Source organism: Macrosteles quadrilineatus, unplaced genomic scaffold, assembly GCF_028750875.1.
Source record: "Macrosteles quadrilineatus isolate MER2022 unplaced genomic scaffold, UCM_ALF_1.0 Scaffold_4__1_contigs__length_99947679, whole genome shotgun sequence".
Lineage (NCBI taxonomy): Eukaryota > Metazoa > Arthropoda > Insecta > Hemiptera > Cicadellidae > Macrosteles > Macrosteles quadrilineatus.
In genome coordinates, this window is record NW_026542597.1 from 18,486,080 (window position 1) to 18,501,964 (window position 15,885).

Sequence of the window (15,885 nt, forward strand, 5' to 3'; positions counted from 1 at the left end):
ATTTACAATTATATTTATGAAAAGTTTGAGCAGCATATACTTGTGCATGTTAGTAATCAAGTGCAAGAACCATTATTTACAATAAAGAATTTAACAACATTTATATTTAGTTTGAGAGAATTAAGATATTTTGACAGTTTGTTAAGACTTGTGTAGTTTAAGATAATAAATTTTGTTTATTAGAATAAGTGAGGCAAGAGATCAACACCATTTTCACATTCAAAAACATTTTTTTATAAATGTAACAAATTACAAAGAAGCACCATTGTATCTGTGAAATCGTGTTGAGAAAAGGAAGCTTGAATTCAATGTAGAGGAAATTCACTTATTAAAAATGTAGGAATAAATTGTAGCCACAGAGAAGTACGGTACAGAGGAAACAAGATTATGGGACAACCGTATGTTCACTTTTAGTACTGATATGTTGAGGCGGAAATGTAATTGTGACAAGCAATGAAGAACCTGAATGGCGAGCACTTTGCGGAAATTCCTATCGCATACGGCTCAGGGTCTTCTCCGCCATGAGCGTTGTAGTACAAGAAGGCGAGGGGGTTGTGCGGGACTTTGTCCTAGTCACCAGCACTAGTGCTAGACACCACTTATGCAGTGTATCCTCTGTTCCTTACTTCTCTGTTGTAGCATTGTTTTATTAAGTACACTTCTGATTACAGAGAAAATCCGATTAACTAGACTTAACCTAGATTGATACGAACGGAAGATAAAAAAATTTGTGTAACATGACTATACCATAGCGGGAAAGTCGAGACAAACCCCTAGGCCGCCTGTCTGTACTCATAAGATTCGTGAGTCAAGACTTATGATAGTCAAGACTACCAATATCTTACCACATTAAGACCATATTTCAAACTCAACTTAACGTAACTTACTACTAGAATGAAAAAGGGCAATAAACAATGTTTTCTCCTAAAGATCAACCTTTTTTCAACAAGTATTAATTACCAGAAAAATAGTTATTTTGGTAACTCCTACCACCATGATAATGGATAAGCAGAGTCTTACTGTATTTCATTTTTAGATTGTTGGAACCAATCATAACAATAAGACTGTTAAATTGTTTGACTTAGGAAACAATGTAATCTGAGATTGGAAAAGAAGGGCTAAGGTAATGTGAAAATAATAGAAACGCTATTTTAAAACTTTATGCTGCTCCAAACAAAACTTTGCAGTGTCATAAAGAACACCCACCAAATGAAATTGGGGTTATAAAAACAAGTTTCAAAGCTTTCTTGAACTTCCCTGCGTATTTAAATTTTTTTAAAGATATGAAACTTCAACAGTTTTGTGCTTTCTTTTGGTACAAGAGACTTTTAGAACTGGAACAATTCAGGAGAAGTAGAAAGGGTGTTTGAGAAAATGGGAATATTTGAAACTTTATGATCAATTTGAGGTGTTCTTTTACAAATCTGGTAGTTAACGGATTGCTTGAGCAAGAAAAATGTAACACAAGGTTAATTCTGCTTGAACGAAAAAACCACAAACACTCGTAAACCTGATTGTCTTATACTTTGCTGGACTATTTTAGACTATTTTTTACATTTAGTTATTGAAATATATAAAGTTTGGTCGCATGTTTGGTTCAAAACATGACATAGTGTTCAGTAGATTCCTAACATATATTATCCAAAATATTGGATGGTGATGGACTACAAGTAAGTTCTAAAAGATAACTATGTAACAATTCTTAATTGCATTCCTAAATTAATTTAAATAATTTTTTTTGCGGGTGGAAATGATTGCATTTCAAGCCAATGTTTACAAACAGTTTTAATTAATATAATCCTTCAGTATTTTATCTGTTAAAAAAGAGTGGTGTTAATTTCTTGTGCCTTTTAATATTGCCTCTTAAATTATTTAGCCAATCTGTAGTTAAATATTTTTATAGATAAAAACCAACAACAGCGATTTACTTAAATAAAACAATTATGTCATTTATTTTATGTTTTCAAGATGTTTGATGACTAGCCACAAAACAAGACATAATTAAAATAACAGTGAAAAAAGAAAACACAGTGTAATTATATTACTTGATAAATAATTCAAAACTTCATGCCTTGGTTGTTGAAAGGAATTTGTTTATTTTTATTGTTACAAAGGTCAGAGAATTCATTTTATAAGTGTAAATAAATATAGTTAGTTGTTAATTTATTATAGTGGTAATGTTGTAATCAATTAGTGCTTAGTAAAAAATAAAGATAAGTTAAGTCGACTAGTATTAGTAAATTACTGCTTGTTTGTAGTGTTCAAACCCTATGATAAAAAAGTGATAATAAAATATGATAAATATAGAGATAAGCAAATTTAAAAGTAAAACAAAAAAACATTGTTTTTAATTCATCTAAACACAAATAACAAGTAGATTGCTGCATATCATTTCACTAGATTTCGGCTTGTATTGGTCCCTCTTCATTTGTTCAGCTCACACAACCCGATGTGCTACAAAAAATCTGCTACATTACGACTCTACCTCAACCCGTAACATAAACAGTGGGAAACATTTTTAGAATGAAGTGGAGCGTTACTACATCAAAGGAGGCTACAATATGGCTTGGTCTGGAGATTGTTAAAGGTAAGATTCGGAAAACTCAAAGTCGCTGGCGCTGGCCCGGGAAGAACGGGTGTACACGGATACTCCTCCACCAAACGCTGAGTCTGACGTTCCTGCGTCTGTGATGAAGTCAGCTACTATCAAAGTGTCTTTATTTACCGTCAGGAGTCCGGCTGTCTGCTCGGGTAAAGTTCCGCCTCCACCTCCGCCGCCCTTCTCCTTCTCCGTAAGTCTCTGCTTCAGTAGGCGGATCTTCTCTTCTTTCTGGGAATTAAATTAGATTAGATCTACATACCACGGATTAAAGCTTTCACTATAAGTTTGAATAGTGATACGAATAGTGATATGAATAGTAGTACTTAATTACTTTTTAATGAAATGGCAACCATACAAAGTAGGTATTTTAAGCCAAGTATGAATGGAGATGAGTGTAGGATGAGTGGCGCTTCACTTAAATGTCTTTTACATGCATCTCGTTGAGTCAGCCATTATTTAATAGTTTTCACTTCCTAAACAGTAACAAAGCTTGAACCAACAAACTTAACAATTACATAACATGAGTATAAACTTATAAATTGAAACATAAAAATAGTTGAGCAAAGAAAACTGTAACAAGATCGATACAAGTAATACTGTAATATTTTACCTAAAACTACTTAATATGAGTATAACAAGTATTAAAATTTAAATATCAACAGTAACAAGTTATTAAAATGACTATAAAGATTAAACACAACATTCAATTATAATTTAAATTTTAAAACAGAAACATATTCTTTAGACACAGCTGTTAATTAATAGCCCAGTACCTGGGGACCGAGCTTTGCTCGGAGAAAATCATTAGTTCACTCTGAAAGCAGTCTTAGTATCGGAGATACATAAATCTGTTCCCAAACTCCACACGGCTCGCCTTTACAACGTCCTACACCATTTCCTTGTCATGGACCTGTTTCCCTCCATTCCCATAGCACTTTAAGATTGTAGATACCTTAATCTAATCGTTATTAACAGTTCCCACACTCCGGACAGCTCGCCTTGACTACTTCCTTCACCACTTCCAACGTAGCGGACCTGTTTTTCTCCCTTCCCATAGCATTTCAGAATTGCAGATACGTTAATCTAATCGTCATAAACAGTTCCCACACTCCATACTAATCGCCTTTACTACTTCCTTCACCACTTCCTACGTCGCAGACATGTTTCCCTCCCTTCCCATTGCATTTAAAGATTGCAGATACATTAATCTAATCGTCATAAACAGTTCCCACACTCCGGACAGCTCGCCTTGACTACTTCCTTCACCACATCCTACGTCGCGGACCTGTTTCCCTCCCTTCCCATTGCATTTAAAGATTGCAGATACCTTAATCTAATCGTCATAAACAGTTCCCACACTCCGGACAACTCGCCTTGACTACTTCCGTCACCACTTCCTACGTCACGGACCTGTTTCCCTCCCTTCCCATAGCATTTTAGGATAGCCCATACCCTTATCTAATCGTCATAAACAGTTCCCACACTCCGGACAGCTCGCCTTGACTACTTCCTTCACCACTTCCTACGTCACGGACCTGTTTCCCTCCCTTCCCATAGCATTTTAGGATTGCAGATACCCTAATCTTATCGTCATAAACAGTCCCCACACTCCGGACTGCTCGCATTTACTACTTCCTTCATCACTTCCTACGTCACGGACCTGTTTCCCTCTATTCCCATAGCATTTTATGATTGCCTTTACTACTTCCTACGTCACGGACCTGTTTCCTTCCCTTCCCATAGCATTTTAGGATTGCAGATACCTTAATGTATTCGTCATAAACAGATCCTAGACTTCGCACTGCTACCCTTGACTACAATGTCTCGAGTAATCTTAAGTATAATCAATCTTTGGTATAATCTTTGCTCAATATTAACAAGTGATGTTTTTCCTTTTGTACTGTATTTGTAATTTGCTAGTATACTTGCAATTAACTTGCTAGTATACTTGCAATACTTGCAATTGCTCTGTCTAATCGTTTCAAACCTTTAACCCCTCATGAATCTGAGACAATAATAACAAAATATAATGAAGAACACTGTACAGCAAATATTTCAAAAAAACATCAAAGTAAACAACAAGGAAGTAAAAAGCAAGGGTCTGTTGGAAAACTCACCAAACCAAATCCTGTGAGGGGGCAAAGTAGACCTCATCAAGAAACAAGCAAACTAACCGATAATAGCACCAAAAATAAAGTCTATGTGTTTGCCGATAGCCATGGCAAAGATCTGAGCAGTCTGATACAATCCCTATTACCAAGGAATACAGACACTTTCGTGTATTGTAGTCCTGGGGCTACAGCCAACCACGTTATAAATGAGGCTAAGAAAACAATAAACGGTTTCTCCAAAGATGACACAGTAGTGGTAATAGCAGGAGCCAATGACATCAGTAAAACTTGTCACACTGGACAAGACCCTGAAGATTGTATACCTGAATTATACAAGAATCTCAAGTCAGCAAATGAACACACCAATGTTGTCTTTGTGTCCCAAGTACATCGCCATGACCTTGCATGGGATAATATAATCAACAAAAAAATATACAGATTAAATTATAAATTGAAACAGCAAAATATCAATATGATTAATATAAGCGATTTCAAAAGGGGGTTTTTTACTTTGCACGGCCAACACCTGAACAAACTAGGTAAACAAGTTTTAAGTCGCAGAATTGCAGATTATGTCTTGAACCTTGAATTTAACAAGCGAAGAACCATTGTCTCTGCACATAAAACAGTGCAGATCATAGAGGTGGCAGACATGAGTGAGGTCATAGAGCAGTACCGCAATGATGCGCAGGTGGCTTTTGCACACTGCATCTCAGCCGACCTGGACAGTAGTAAGCAAATGTCCCAAGGAGTAGCAACAAGATTTAGAGATAAATTTGGGAAGCCAAAAAGCACAGATTATTGCAGTGATCATTTAACCTATCAGAAAACAACATCTGGAGCAAGTGTATATGGCCTGGTGACTAAACCTCTATACTACCTAAATGCTAACAATTTCTCAGACTATAAGGATACATACGATATGGCTTTCACTAATCTGATGAAAGATTTTAAAGCTCGTAATCTGGGAATGCTAGTCTGTCCCGCCATGGGTTGCCTTAGGGACCGAGTGCATCCAATCCAATTCGTAGAAAATATATTAAAGTTTAAATCATACACTGGAGCAGATGTTCTTGTTGTGACCTATGATGATACCTCCAAGAAAAACCTCCGTAATGGACTTTCACACACTACATTTATTAATTACATTAACAGGATTTTGGTAAATAAGCTTTATAGTGAATACTACTCAAAAAGTAGTTTCCATGAACACAAAGACCCATTGCTAAATGTTCAACTGGCAGATGCGACAAGTAGCCTAACAACAGCTACACCCCTGACTAGAGAGGACAGCATGACTCCGACATCCCTTGGTTCCAGTGACTCTGGGGTAGCCTCACAGCTCTCCATGGAAGCCAGTATAGGAGCTCCTCATCAACCTGACTCCACAATAACAACCAACCTGATGTCTATGGAGGAATATCCACCGCTGTCGACCCGATCAACCCCTGTGTCTAGTGATGAAGTGCTGAATGTGTCTAGCGGTGATAACACGGAAGATGAAGAAATTAGTGGAAAGAGTGATAGTTGTAAGGAAAACGATAATGTCATACCTCCTGCTTCTTTAAACGGTTTTGGAGAAATGGAAAAAACTCCAACTTAGGTCAATTCCCATCAACTTCAAAAAATAAAAGTAAAAATATTTCAAATATAAGAATATTTCATCAGAATATTGAAAATTTAATTTCACGGATTGACTCGCTGGAAATAGTTTTAGATGAAATAAAACCCCATATCGTAGTATTAACTGAACATAATTTAAAAAATGATGAAATGGCCAGACTTAATATAAAAAATTTTAGTGTCAATTCTTATTATTGTAGAGAGACCACCACAAAAGGAGGTGTCGTTATTTTGTCTAGTAAATCTATTGAGTGGAAGCAGGTGGTAGAAATCAAAATTCATAATCTAGGAGTAGATAAAAAATTTGAGTTTTGTGCTGTGAAATTCATAGTTAATAAAAATATGTTTGTACTAGTAGGCATATATCGCTCCCCGAGCACAAATCCTTTTGAATTTATAGAGCTTTTAAACGAGTTAATAATGAATCTACTTCCTATTTGTAGTAATCTCATAATTGCTGGGGATCTAAATATAAATATTATTAATAACGAAAAAGATTGTAAAGCACTATGCAATATGTTGAGTAGTCATGGTATGTCTCACTTAGTTACATTTCCCACAAGAATAAGTGAAAAAAGTCAAACATGTATTGATAATTTCCTTACATCTATTTCAAAAGCACAAACTAAAGTAGAAGGTGTGATCACTTATCTCTCTGACCAGGATGGTCAAATTTTAGATTTTTTATTTGATATACCTCATTGGGAAGGTGGAAATAAAACAAAATATAAGAGATGCTTTTCAAAAGATAATGTAAACCTATTTCTTGAATCACTTAAAAGTGAAAACTGGAATGAAGTTTATTTTTCATGTGTGGAGGACAAATATGATAAGTTTCTCAATATTTTTATGTATCATTTTAACTTAGCTTTTCCTAAAAAAGTTAAAAGGATAAATTATAAACAAAAATCCTGGGTCACAGAAGAAATAAAACAGCAAAGAAACAATATTATTGACTTAGAAAAAGAAGCTAGAGTAACAAAAAATAAAGAATTGAAGAAATGTGTTAAAGAGAAAAATAAGTTATATAGGAAAATGTTAAAAGATTCAAAAACCAATTTTTATAATAAGCAGATAAATGAATCAGAAAATGTCATTAAAACAACTTGGAAAATAGTAAATACTGAGGTTGGAGTTCTGCCCAAAAACAAACAAAATCTAGAATTGACTGTAGATAATAAGAATGTATCTGATGTTTTAGTTATAAGTAATTTGTTAAACAATTATTTTATAAACTGTATAAAAGATCTTCAAACAAAACCAGATATAGAACCTAGTGTACAGAAAAATAGTCTTTCAAGTAGTTTCTCTCCTCATAATCAGACTTTTCGCTGTGAGCCCACAGATGAAAACGAAATTATTAAAATATTAGATTCTTTAAAAAATAAGCAATCATATGGGTTTGATGAAATTCCTGTAACTATAATAAAATCTGCAAAAATACACCTATGTAAAATCTTAGTTCATCTGGTTAACTCTTCTTTAATATCTGGCATTTTTCCAAAAAAATTAAAAATAGCCTATCCAAAGTTGTACCTATACATAAAAAAGATTCTACAAAAGACATGTCCAATTATCGTCCAATTTCGATTCTGCCATCCTTTTCAAAAATTTATGAAAAAGTTGTGTACAGAAGATTATCCCAATTCTTAGAAAATTCAAACATTCTAGATATGTCCCAGCACGGTTTTCGGCCCGGAAAATCGGTTTTCACTGCAGCCGTTCCTTTTATTGAATCCATCATAGAGTCCATAGATAAAGGGGAGAACGTAGTGGGCATATTTATGGATTTAACAAAAGCTTTTGAAAGCGTAAATCATCATCTATTACTTGATAAATTATTGAACTTTGGTGTCAAGGGAGTTGCATACAATTGGTTTAAGTCATACCTTTCCGACCGATATCAGTATGTTGAAATTAACCAAACCATTTCAAATAGGATCACGGGCGCAGCATCGGACTTATGTTTGGTCTCATGTGGCGTCCCACAGGGATCGATTCTGGGTCCTTTGCTGTTCTTATGTTACATAACCGGACTTCCTGAAGTGCTACAGACTGTTCCCCATAGTAATTTATGTTTATATGCAGACGACGCAAATTTAAAAATCTCAGCAAAGAACCAAAATGAAATTGAATATTTAAGTTTTATAGAACTAGCTAATATAAAGCAATACTTCAATAATAATAGTCTTTTGTTAAATCCAAATAAAACTAAATTTATTACATTTTCCACAAAGCAAAATCGTAAAAAAATATCTCCAAATATAATGATTGAAGATGAAATTATTGAACAAGTGAATGAGGCTAAATTTTTAGGTCTATATATTGATGAAAACCTATGCTGGGACAAACATGTCGAACATATATCAAGAAAAATTAACTCCGGTTTATTCGCCTTAAGGCGTATGGCCAGCCTATGCTCATTGCCTGTACTAAAACAAATATATTTTGCTCTGATTCACTCTAATATTTCTTATGGAATTGGCTTGTATGGTGCAACAACAATAAATAATCTGAATACAATTCTAAACCTACAGAAAAAAGCAATTAGATGTATGCTCAAACTTGAAGATGATGACTCCGCAAGAGAACACTTCAAAAATCTTAAAATTTTAACTGTGTATGGTCTGTATATTTTTGAATGTATCTTATTTTTTATAACAAAAACTTATGTACAACCAATAGGTCATCAATATAATACAAGAAGACAGACCGAAAAACATTTTGAAAAACATAGATTGGAATTTTTTAAAAAAAAGACGACATACATTGGCAATAAATTCTTTAAAGCACTTCCGAATGAACTAAGATCAGAAAAAAACAATAACAAACTAAAATGTAAATTGAAAATATATTTGATCAACAAACCCATGTACTCAATAGAGGAATTTTATGAATACAACAAAATTATGAAGCAGTAGTGATAGTTTTTTTTTTTTTAATTTATAATTGTATTGTTTTTTTAGTTTTATATTTGACGCCATTTCTTGTAATGACATGTACAAGGACAAATAAAGTGATTTGATTGATTGATTGATTGATTGATTGATTACTGTGGGTAGTTGGTTTATTATGAACACGTGCTACAACTTCAAGTCTTTTGTTTACCTTTTCCTTGTTATTTAATTCAACCAACATGGTTACTTAGCAACCCATAAGACTAATGTTAAAAAAATGTGACTTTCAGTTTTGTTTTTCTACGTAATTAGATTTTTGTTGGCAGTTCTAACTGCATGACACTTGTTTTTTTAGGCCAAAAATAAACTATTTACAAGATTTGAAGAAAATCGTCGGAGCCGTTTTTGAGATCTTTCTGCAAGCAAGCAAGCAAGCAAGCAAGCAAGCAAGCATACATACAAGCAAACATTGCTCGTATTAGAGTATAGGATACAGCTATAATGGTAACTAAGGGATCTAAAGTTTATAGTGGAATCCGAACCACATTTTTGCCTTTGTCAAGTCAAGTCAAGTCAATCATTTATTTTCACACAACGTTTTACAGATCCAGCATAGCTGGGAAACAGGTGAAATGGTCATGGACAATTAAAATACATAAAACTCTAATAACTATACAATATGCTAAAAAATCAAATATATACATCATTTAAAAAATCATTAACTTTGTAATACCCTTTATTAAGCAGCAATTTGGTAACTTTTTTTTGTATTTTTCAAAAGATTCTAATGATTTAATATTATCAGGCAGTTTATTATCAGGGCTAGAGATATGTTTATTATACAGTTTTTTCCCCTAGATATTGTGGAATAGATATGTAGGAACCTTTGAATTATCACATGGATAAATGATGATTGTCCGGATTTGAGCCCAGGACCTCCACGATCAAGCACTCTACACTAGACAACCTCTCTCCAAACAGACATGATTAGACATGATGATCTACTACTCTAACAACACTGGTCAACTAAAATCAAAAGCATAGTAATTTAAAGTTCTAAGGTTGACTCCGAGGTCGTAGCAGATGTAGAAATTTGGTTATGTCACTTTTTTTATTTTCCACTATCAGATCTTAGAGCTCAAAGGGGATGCTTTTTATTCAATAACTACAGTTCACAACAGTTTAAATAATTGATTTACCTGAGATATTAACTTTTGCAGTTCGTCATTTTCAATGAGGAGTTTTTGATATCTGTCTTCATCTTCTTTGGAAACACCAACGTCTGGATTGTATTTGGACTCTGCTTTGTCTCTCGGGTGGCGAATGATCTCAATAACCTGGAAAAGACATACACATCAATCCAACATGAATAATTTGTTATATGGATAGCCAATAAATAGCATAGGCCTATATATGGGATTTCAGGAGTCGTCCAAAACTGAGAAGAGTCCACAAACCTTCAGCCAAGAAAATTAAATTTGTTGTGTGGTAAAAACTACTTTATGTTCTGTATTTTAGCATTTTGACATTTTTTTTATTTTTGGGGCGAGTGGGACGTCCAATTCCAACTCACGAGACGCACTTTGAAAACCTCATAGAACAGAAAACAAAATTCACACACCTTTGGTACGAAAATCAGGGCCATTGATAGAAAGCAGCAGAAAATCAGAGCCAGGGCAACAAAGGCAAAACTAGCGTCTTGCTGTGAGGCGATGACCATAGTGACGGGTGCTGTGATGAGACAGAGAACCACCACGTTGTAGATGGACATCCCGACGTAGCGACTGTCGTTGATCTGCTTCACCTTGATGCTGCGAGTCTCATAGGCCAGGAACAGTCCAAACACCAACACTAGACCTTTGTAGCCATAGACTAGACCTGCAAGCAAACATTGTGATGGTAAATACGTTGTTGACACAGGTTTATGCCCTAAATATAAATTCATAACTAAATCTTCAGCTCCTAAAAGTTTTAACTTATTAGCAAATAGATGACTTTTGTGGTCCTCCATTCCCTGTCACTTCTCACAACCACGTTAGCAAAAAAATTAGCTAAACTAGATATTTTTTTAAAAAAAGGTTGACTTGGCTCCACTTTTAAGTAAAAGAATAGACATTTTTATTGGCTGAGAGAAAATGACACGGAGAAACAATTTTTTTCCCTACATTTTACAATATAAAACAGTGTCCTACCCAATCGCTTTATACAACCAATTATTCATAATGACGTTGTCTTCCTCAATATACTTTACTAAGCCATCTTTTTCGGAAACATGAGTGTGACTATGAAGCACCTAGCGTCCTAGGACAAAAAAAGGTCCAATCAGTGATCCGTTGAATAATTTTTAGGTTAACACACAAACTAGATATGGCAACGACCAACCAAACACCTACCAAGCCACACATTGTTGCTGTCGCTCTCGCAATGTTCTAGTTCCGGGCGGATCTTGATGTCGTCGTCAGTGTTGACCGGATCTTCCAGAGGAAACACTTCGATTCTCCGCTGCATCGGGTCATAGATCTGCCAGGCGAGGAGGAACACAAGGTCTATGACGAGCAAACCTCCCACCATCGTGTACAGCTTCCACGGTTCAATCTTTTTCTATTAATGAAAGAAAATAATATACCCAGACATAAAATGAGACATCTGGTGCAGTTTGGTTGTTACTTATAAAATTTTTCTGATGGACGTAGTTGTAGTTTTGTAAAATCTGTTGGGTAACTAAACTATATTTTAACTTCCAACAAATTTTACGATTAACTGACAATTATGTCTGTATCCACCAAAAAATTAGATTTAATGTTACTGTAAACCATTAAAATTTTGATTAGTATTTTTAATGCCTCTTTCTTACTTGCATACAAATTTACTTTATTATGATTTATTCTGTTTAGTGTGATGCCAATATACTACGTTCGCAAAATTCAGTTGGTTTTGGAGGAAGAAAAATATCCTCTCACTCGATCCTAGGCCTACCTTTAAAACAATAGCTAAAGAGCTGAAGTTGATTGGCTACATTATACAGTATTACTTAGCAAAATAAGTAGTGGAACTTCTTCTCAAACTGTGTAGATTTTGTGAACGGACTATAGCAAAATTAGCCTTCAGGCATTGGTTTTTAGGTACTGAAATAGACATAACATCTGTGGAGCAGCTGCAGCCATTTTGTATTGAAACAGAACATAGTTGAATAATCCATTCACTGAGATGGATGTAATAAAGTAGTCCTTTTTTGGCTTAGTTAAAAAGTTGGCGTATTTTAAGGAAATCAGTCATTTAAATCAGTATATCCTATATAGTCAATTATTTGTTTATTTAAGTTCTTAAAAATGAAGAAAGGAATTGCAAAATTTATTTTTTTGGTGGTGTAAATATGGGAAAAAAATGTTCCCCTTTAAAGGACTTCCCTTAGTTCAATCATGTTGGTTGCCAAACACTTTCGTCTTTCAAAATAAACATAAGTTTGTAACAAATCTCATCAAAATCAAATCATTTATGCTCCAGTTATGGACTCATATACATATAGGCCTATGAATTTGAAAGGGTGGTGCCTTTGGCCTCTGGAGATCTCAAAACTAAAAGTAAATCGTTCCCTGGACCAGGTCTTACCATGACACCTACTCAGTAATAGCTTATTTCCTACATGGGGATATCGCTAACATGAGAATGGAATGTTTAGTTCTATCCATAGTTAAGGCTTCAGCTTTTAGTTCAAACTACAGTAGACCCTCTCTTAACCGACCTCGTATTAACCGATAATCGGATTATCCGCCTTCGATCGTAAAATATTACAGTTTGTTTTAACCGACCTTGCTTTGAGAGCAGTTCAGTTTAACTGCCGCTTTCTAGGAACCTCGGCATTTCCGCTCCCACACTGGGCGATGAGAACCGAACCATACGCTTATCTCCACTCCACAGGATGTGACTACGAATAAGTTATTTTGTATGGATCACAAAAAATATAGCATATTGTCAGTTTGTCTTCATTGTTTGTAGCGCGGGCAGATATGATCTGATTTGTTATCTGTGGTTACCATTTTGAGAACTGATTATCTTATCACTTGAGTAAACAAACAACGCAATTTGTAGGGAGGGCAGGGAAGAGGGGTTAACAACCCCAAGGTCAAGATAGTTTTTGTGCCTCTGAGCCTCCAGTGAGAGGCTATAAATGAACATACTGTCTCGTAACAAAATGGTTGCTTGTATCTTTAATTTCGACAAAAGGTTCTGTACTGTATTACGATGGATTTGGAAAGCATCAATTAATACATTACAGTCCTAAAGTAATTAAAATAAGAATTTTTATTGACTCTATGCCTAGTACTATAATCTATTCCACTAAAAGTAGGCCTATTTGACTTAACCGTGTTTTGTGTTTATTTGTGACTTTTCTATCAAGACGAAAAAAAGGAGATAAAGAGTAGTTTATTTTATAAATAATGCAAGTATGACTTCAAAATAATGATTATATAATTCTAAATGTATAGCACTTCATTATGTTATGATTTAAGGGATTGCCTGTTTTAACCGACCTTTTGAGTCATCCGACCTAGGTCCGGTCCCATTAGGGTCGGTTAAGAGGGGGTCTACTGTAGTTGGTTACAGGGATGTTTGATGTTTTAAATAAAGTATTTGAGTATTGGTTAATATACTGAGCTATGTCAGCCCACTTTTCATTACTTTCTACTTCATTCTATGAAATTAAGGTTTTAAAAACTGATTTCAACAAAATCCCAGGTTATAAAGAATTGTGTATGGATGGTAAAGAGAGAAACACGTTAAGAGAATATTTATATCATCTTCAGAATATTTTATTTCACAACTGTCAATAAAAACAAAAGAGGTAATGAGTTAGCCCTAGATATTCTTTCTTAATATGAGTATTATTTAGTTATAATAATATTTTAAGTGTATTTTTAATCCTTACGAAAAAGGCAAAACATTAAATGTTAATTCAAATATCTTAATAATGTTTACATATTGTGCTATCGGGAATTCAATCAAGGCAGCTTAAACTTTAAAATGTAAATACTAAAAATATACTCATACAATTTGCTTAAAAAATGTGAATGTGAACGAAATGTGTAACTTATTTCATTAGCAGTGAAGGCTGAAAGTGTTGGTGAAAAAAATGGAAAACAGCTTATCCTGAATAAAATATTAAGTTTTTTTTTCATAAACCAATAAACCATGCACTTTCAGTTTTTATATGAATAAAGTAAAAACTAACACCTCTAAAGCATATTTCTTACCTATGTGTGTTATATACATTGTGTAATATCTCAAGTATTCCAGCCAAGCGGTTCATCAAAAAAATTGATACAATGTGATTTGTAGATTGAAAAAAAATGCTTTTTACACTCACTCACCACAAACTTCAGTTTTCCGTTTCTACTTATAATTTTTGAGAGAGATTTGTTCAAAGCCTAAAACCACATGAGTAATTTCAGGATTGCTTTTTTCATGCTATAAGATATTCTATAATGTTATAGTAGTAATATTAATATTAGTCACTTTGTCAGTAACGTTAGTTGCCACAATTTAACCACCATCTTCCACAAAAATTGAATATATTTTTCTATCCCATTTCCAAAAAGTTGAAAATGTTACATAAGGCAGCTAAGTGTACAGGGAGACACAAACATCTAACCACCAAGAGCTCAGGCAACAACAACAAAGGTAAATCTAATAAAAATTGTATGTCCTGCTACCAAAAAGTTATAAAAATTAAATTAATAACCAAATTAACTTTTGTTTGCATCTATCTTTTGTGCAAATTAATTCAACTATCCTAAACTGACATTGTTCAAAGTTACAATGGAGTTTTAAGCTTTGCTACTGAAAAAAATCATTCTTGGATGAAAATGTATTTATGGAATTTAATATTTTTCACCATCTACAACAGCAATAATTTTATTCCATAGAAGTAAATAACTGGAACGCCCCTACATTTCAGGGGCATCATCTAACGTACAACTTGAGATAAAAAAATATTTATCGTGTTTTAACCTCATTGATATATAGGGCTGAAAGTGAAACAGCTGTTCACATTTAAGGCGGGGACACACTTGTCATACACCCTACCGATCCTACTACGATCCGATTTGCGGGATTCCAGAAGGATCGGTGCGGGATCGGAGGGGGTGAACACACATGTCATACACGCTTCCGAACTGGCGACCCATCTCCGATTTCCTCCACCGGGTAGATCAACACTCGCCAGTCTGATTCGTAAACGTAAACCACGTGCAGAAGGTGATAAATACTGTACCTATGTTCAAAAACTTTGGTATTCAGGATTTAGCCATGGTGGCGGTTTGTCTAGATGAAGAGGAAGAAAGTCAGACATCTCTGGAGGGCAGTGGAAAACGGAGAATTTGGGTCCATTCTGCATGGAAGGAAAGCAGAAGTGCCCATTATATTATAGGTTTTTCTCTCTCAAGTTTGTTTAGCTCTTCTACCCGTCCGATTTTCATGATTGAGGTCTCAAATTGAAGGTATGCACGCACAGATTTCAAATCAAGCATCGGCATATATTTATCTTAAACCATTGTTCCTAAACCTTAAGAATAAAGGTTATTTTTCAGAAACAACCCATCCTGCATCCGACAAACGAATAGACTGCAGTGTCGGTGCGTGATCGGAGTCAAAA

The 15,885-nt window shown here is 34.5% G+C and overlaps 1 protein-coding gene across 1 annotated transcript in view; it reads right to left on the reverse strand.

The window, feature by feature from the left end:
• Positions 1-2,041: 2,041 nt before the first annotated feature.
• Positions 2,042-15,885, reverse strand: part of LOC128992784 (gamma-aminobutyric acid type B receptor subunit 1-like) — a 31,958-nt gene continuing 18,114 nt past the window's right edge. The window contains exons 14-17 of the mRNA XM_054416524.1: positions 11,627-11,834; positions 10,855-11,111; positions 10,433-10,570; positions 2,042-2,830 (exon numbers count right to left, since the gene is read on the reverse strand). Coding sequence (XP_054272499.1) covers positions 2,582-2,830; positions 10,433-10,570; positions 10,855-11,111; positions 11,627-11,834 — 852 coding nt within the window. The 3' untranslated portion in view covers positions 2,042-2,581. The remainder of the gene's footprint in view (positions 2,831-10,432; positions 10,571-10,854; positions 11,112-11,626; positions 11,835-15,885) is intronic.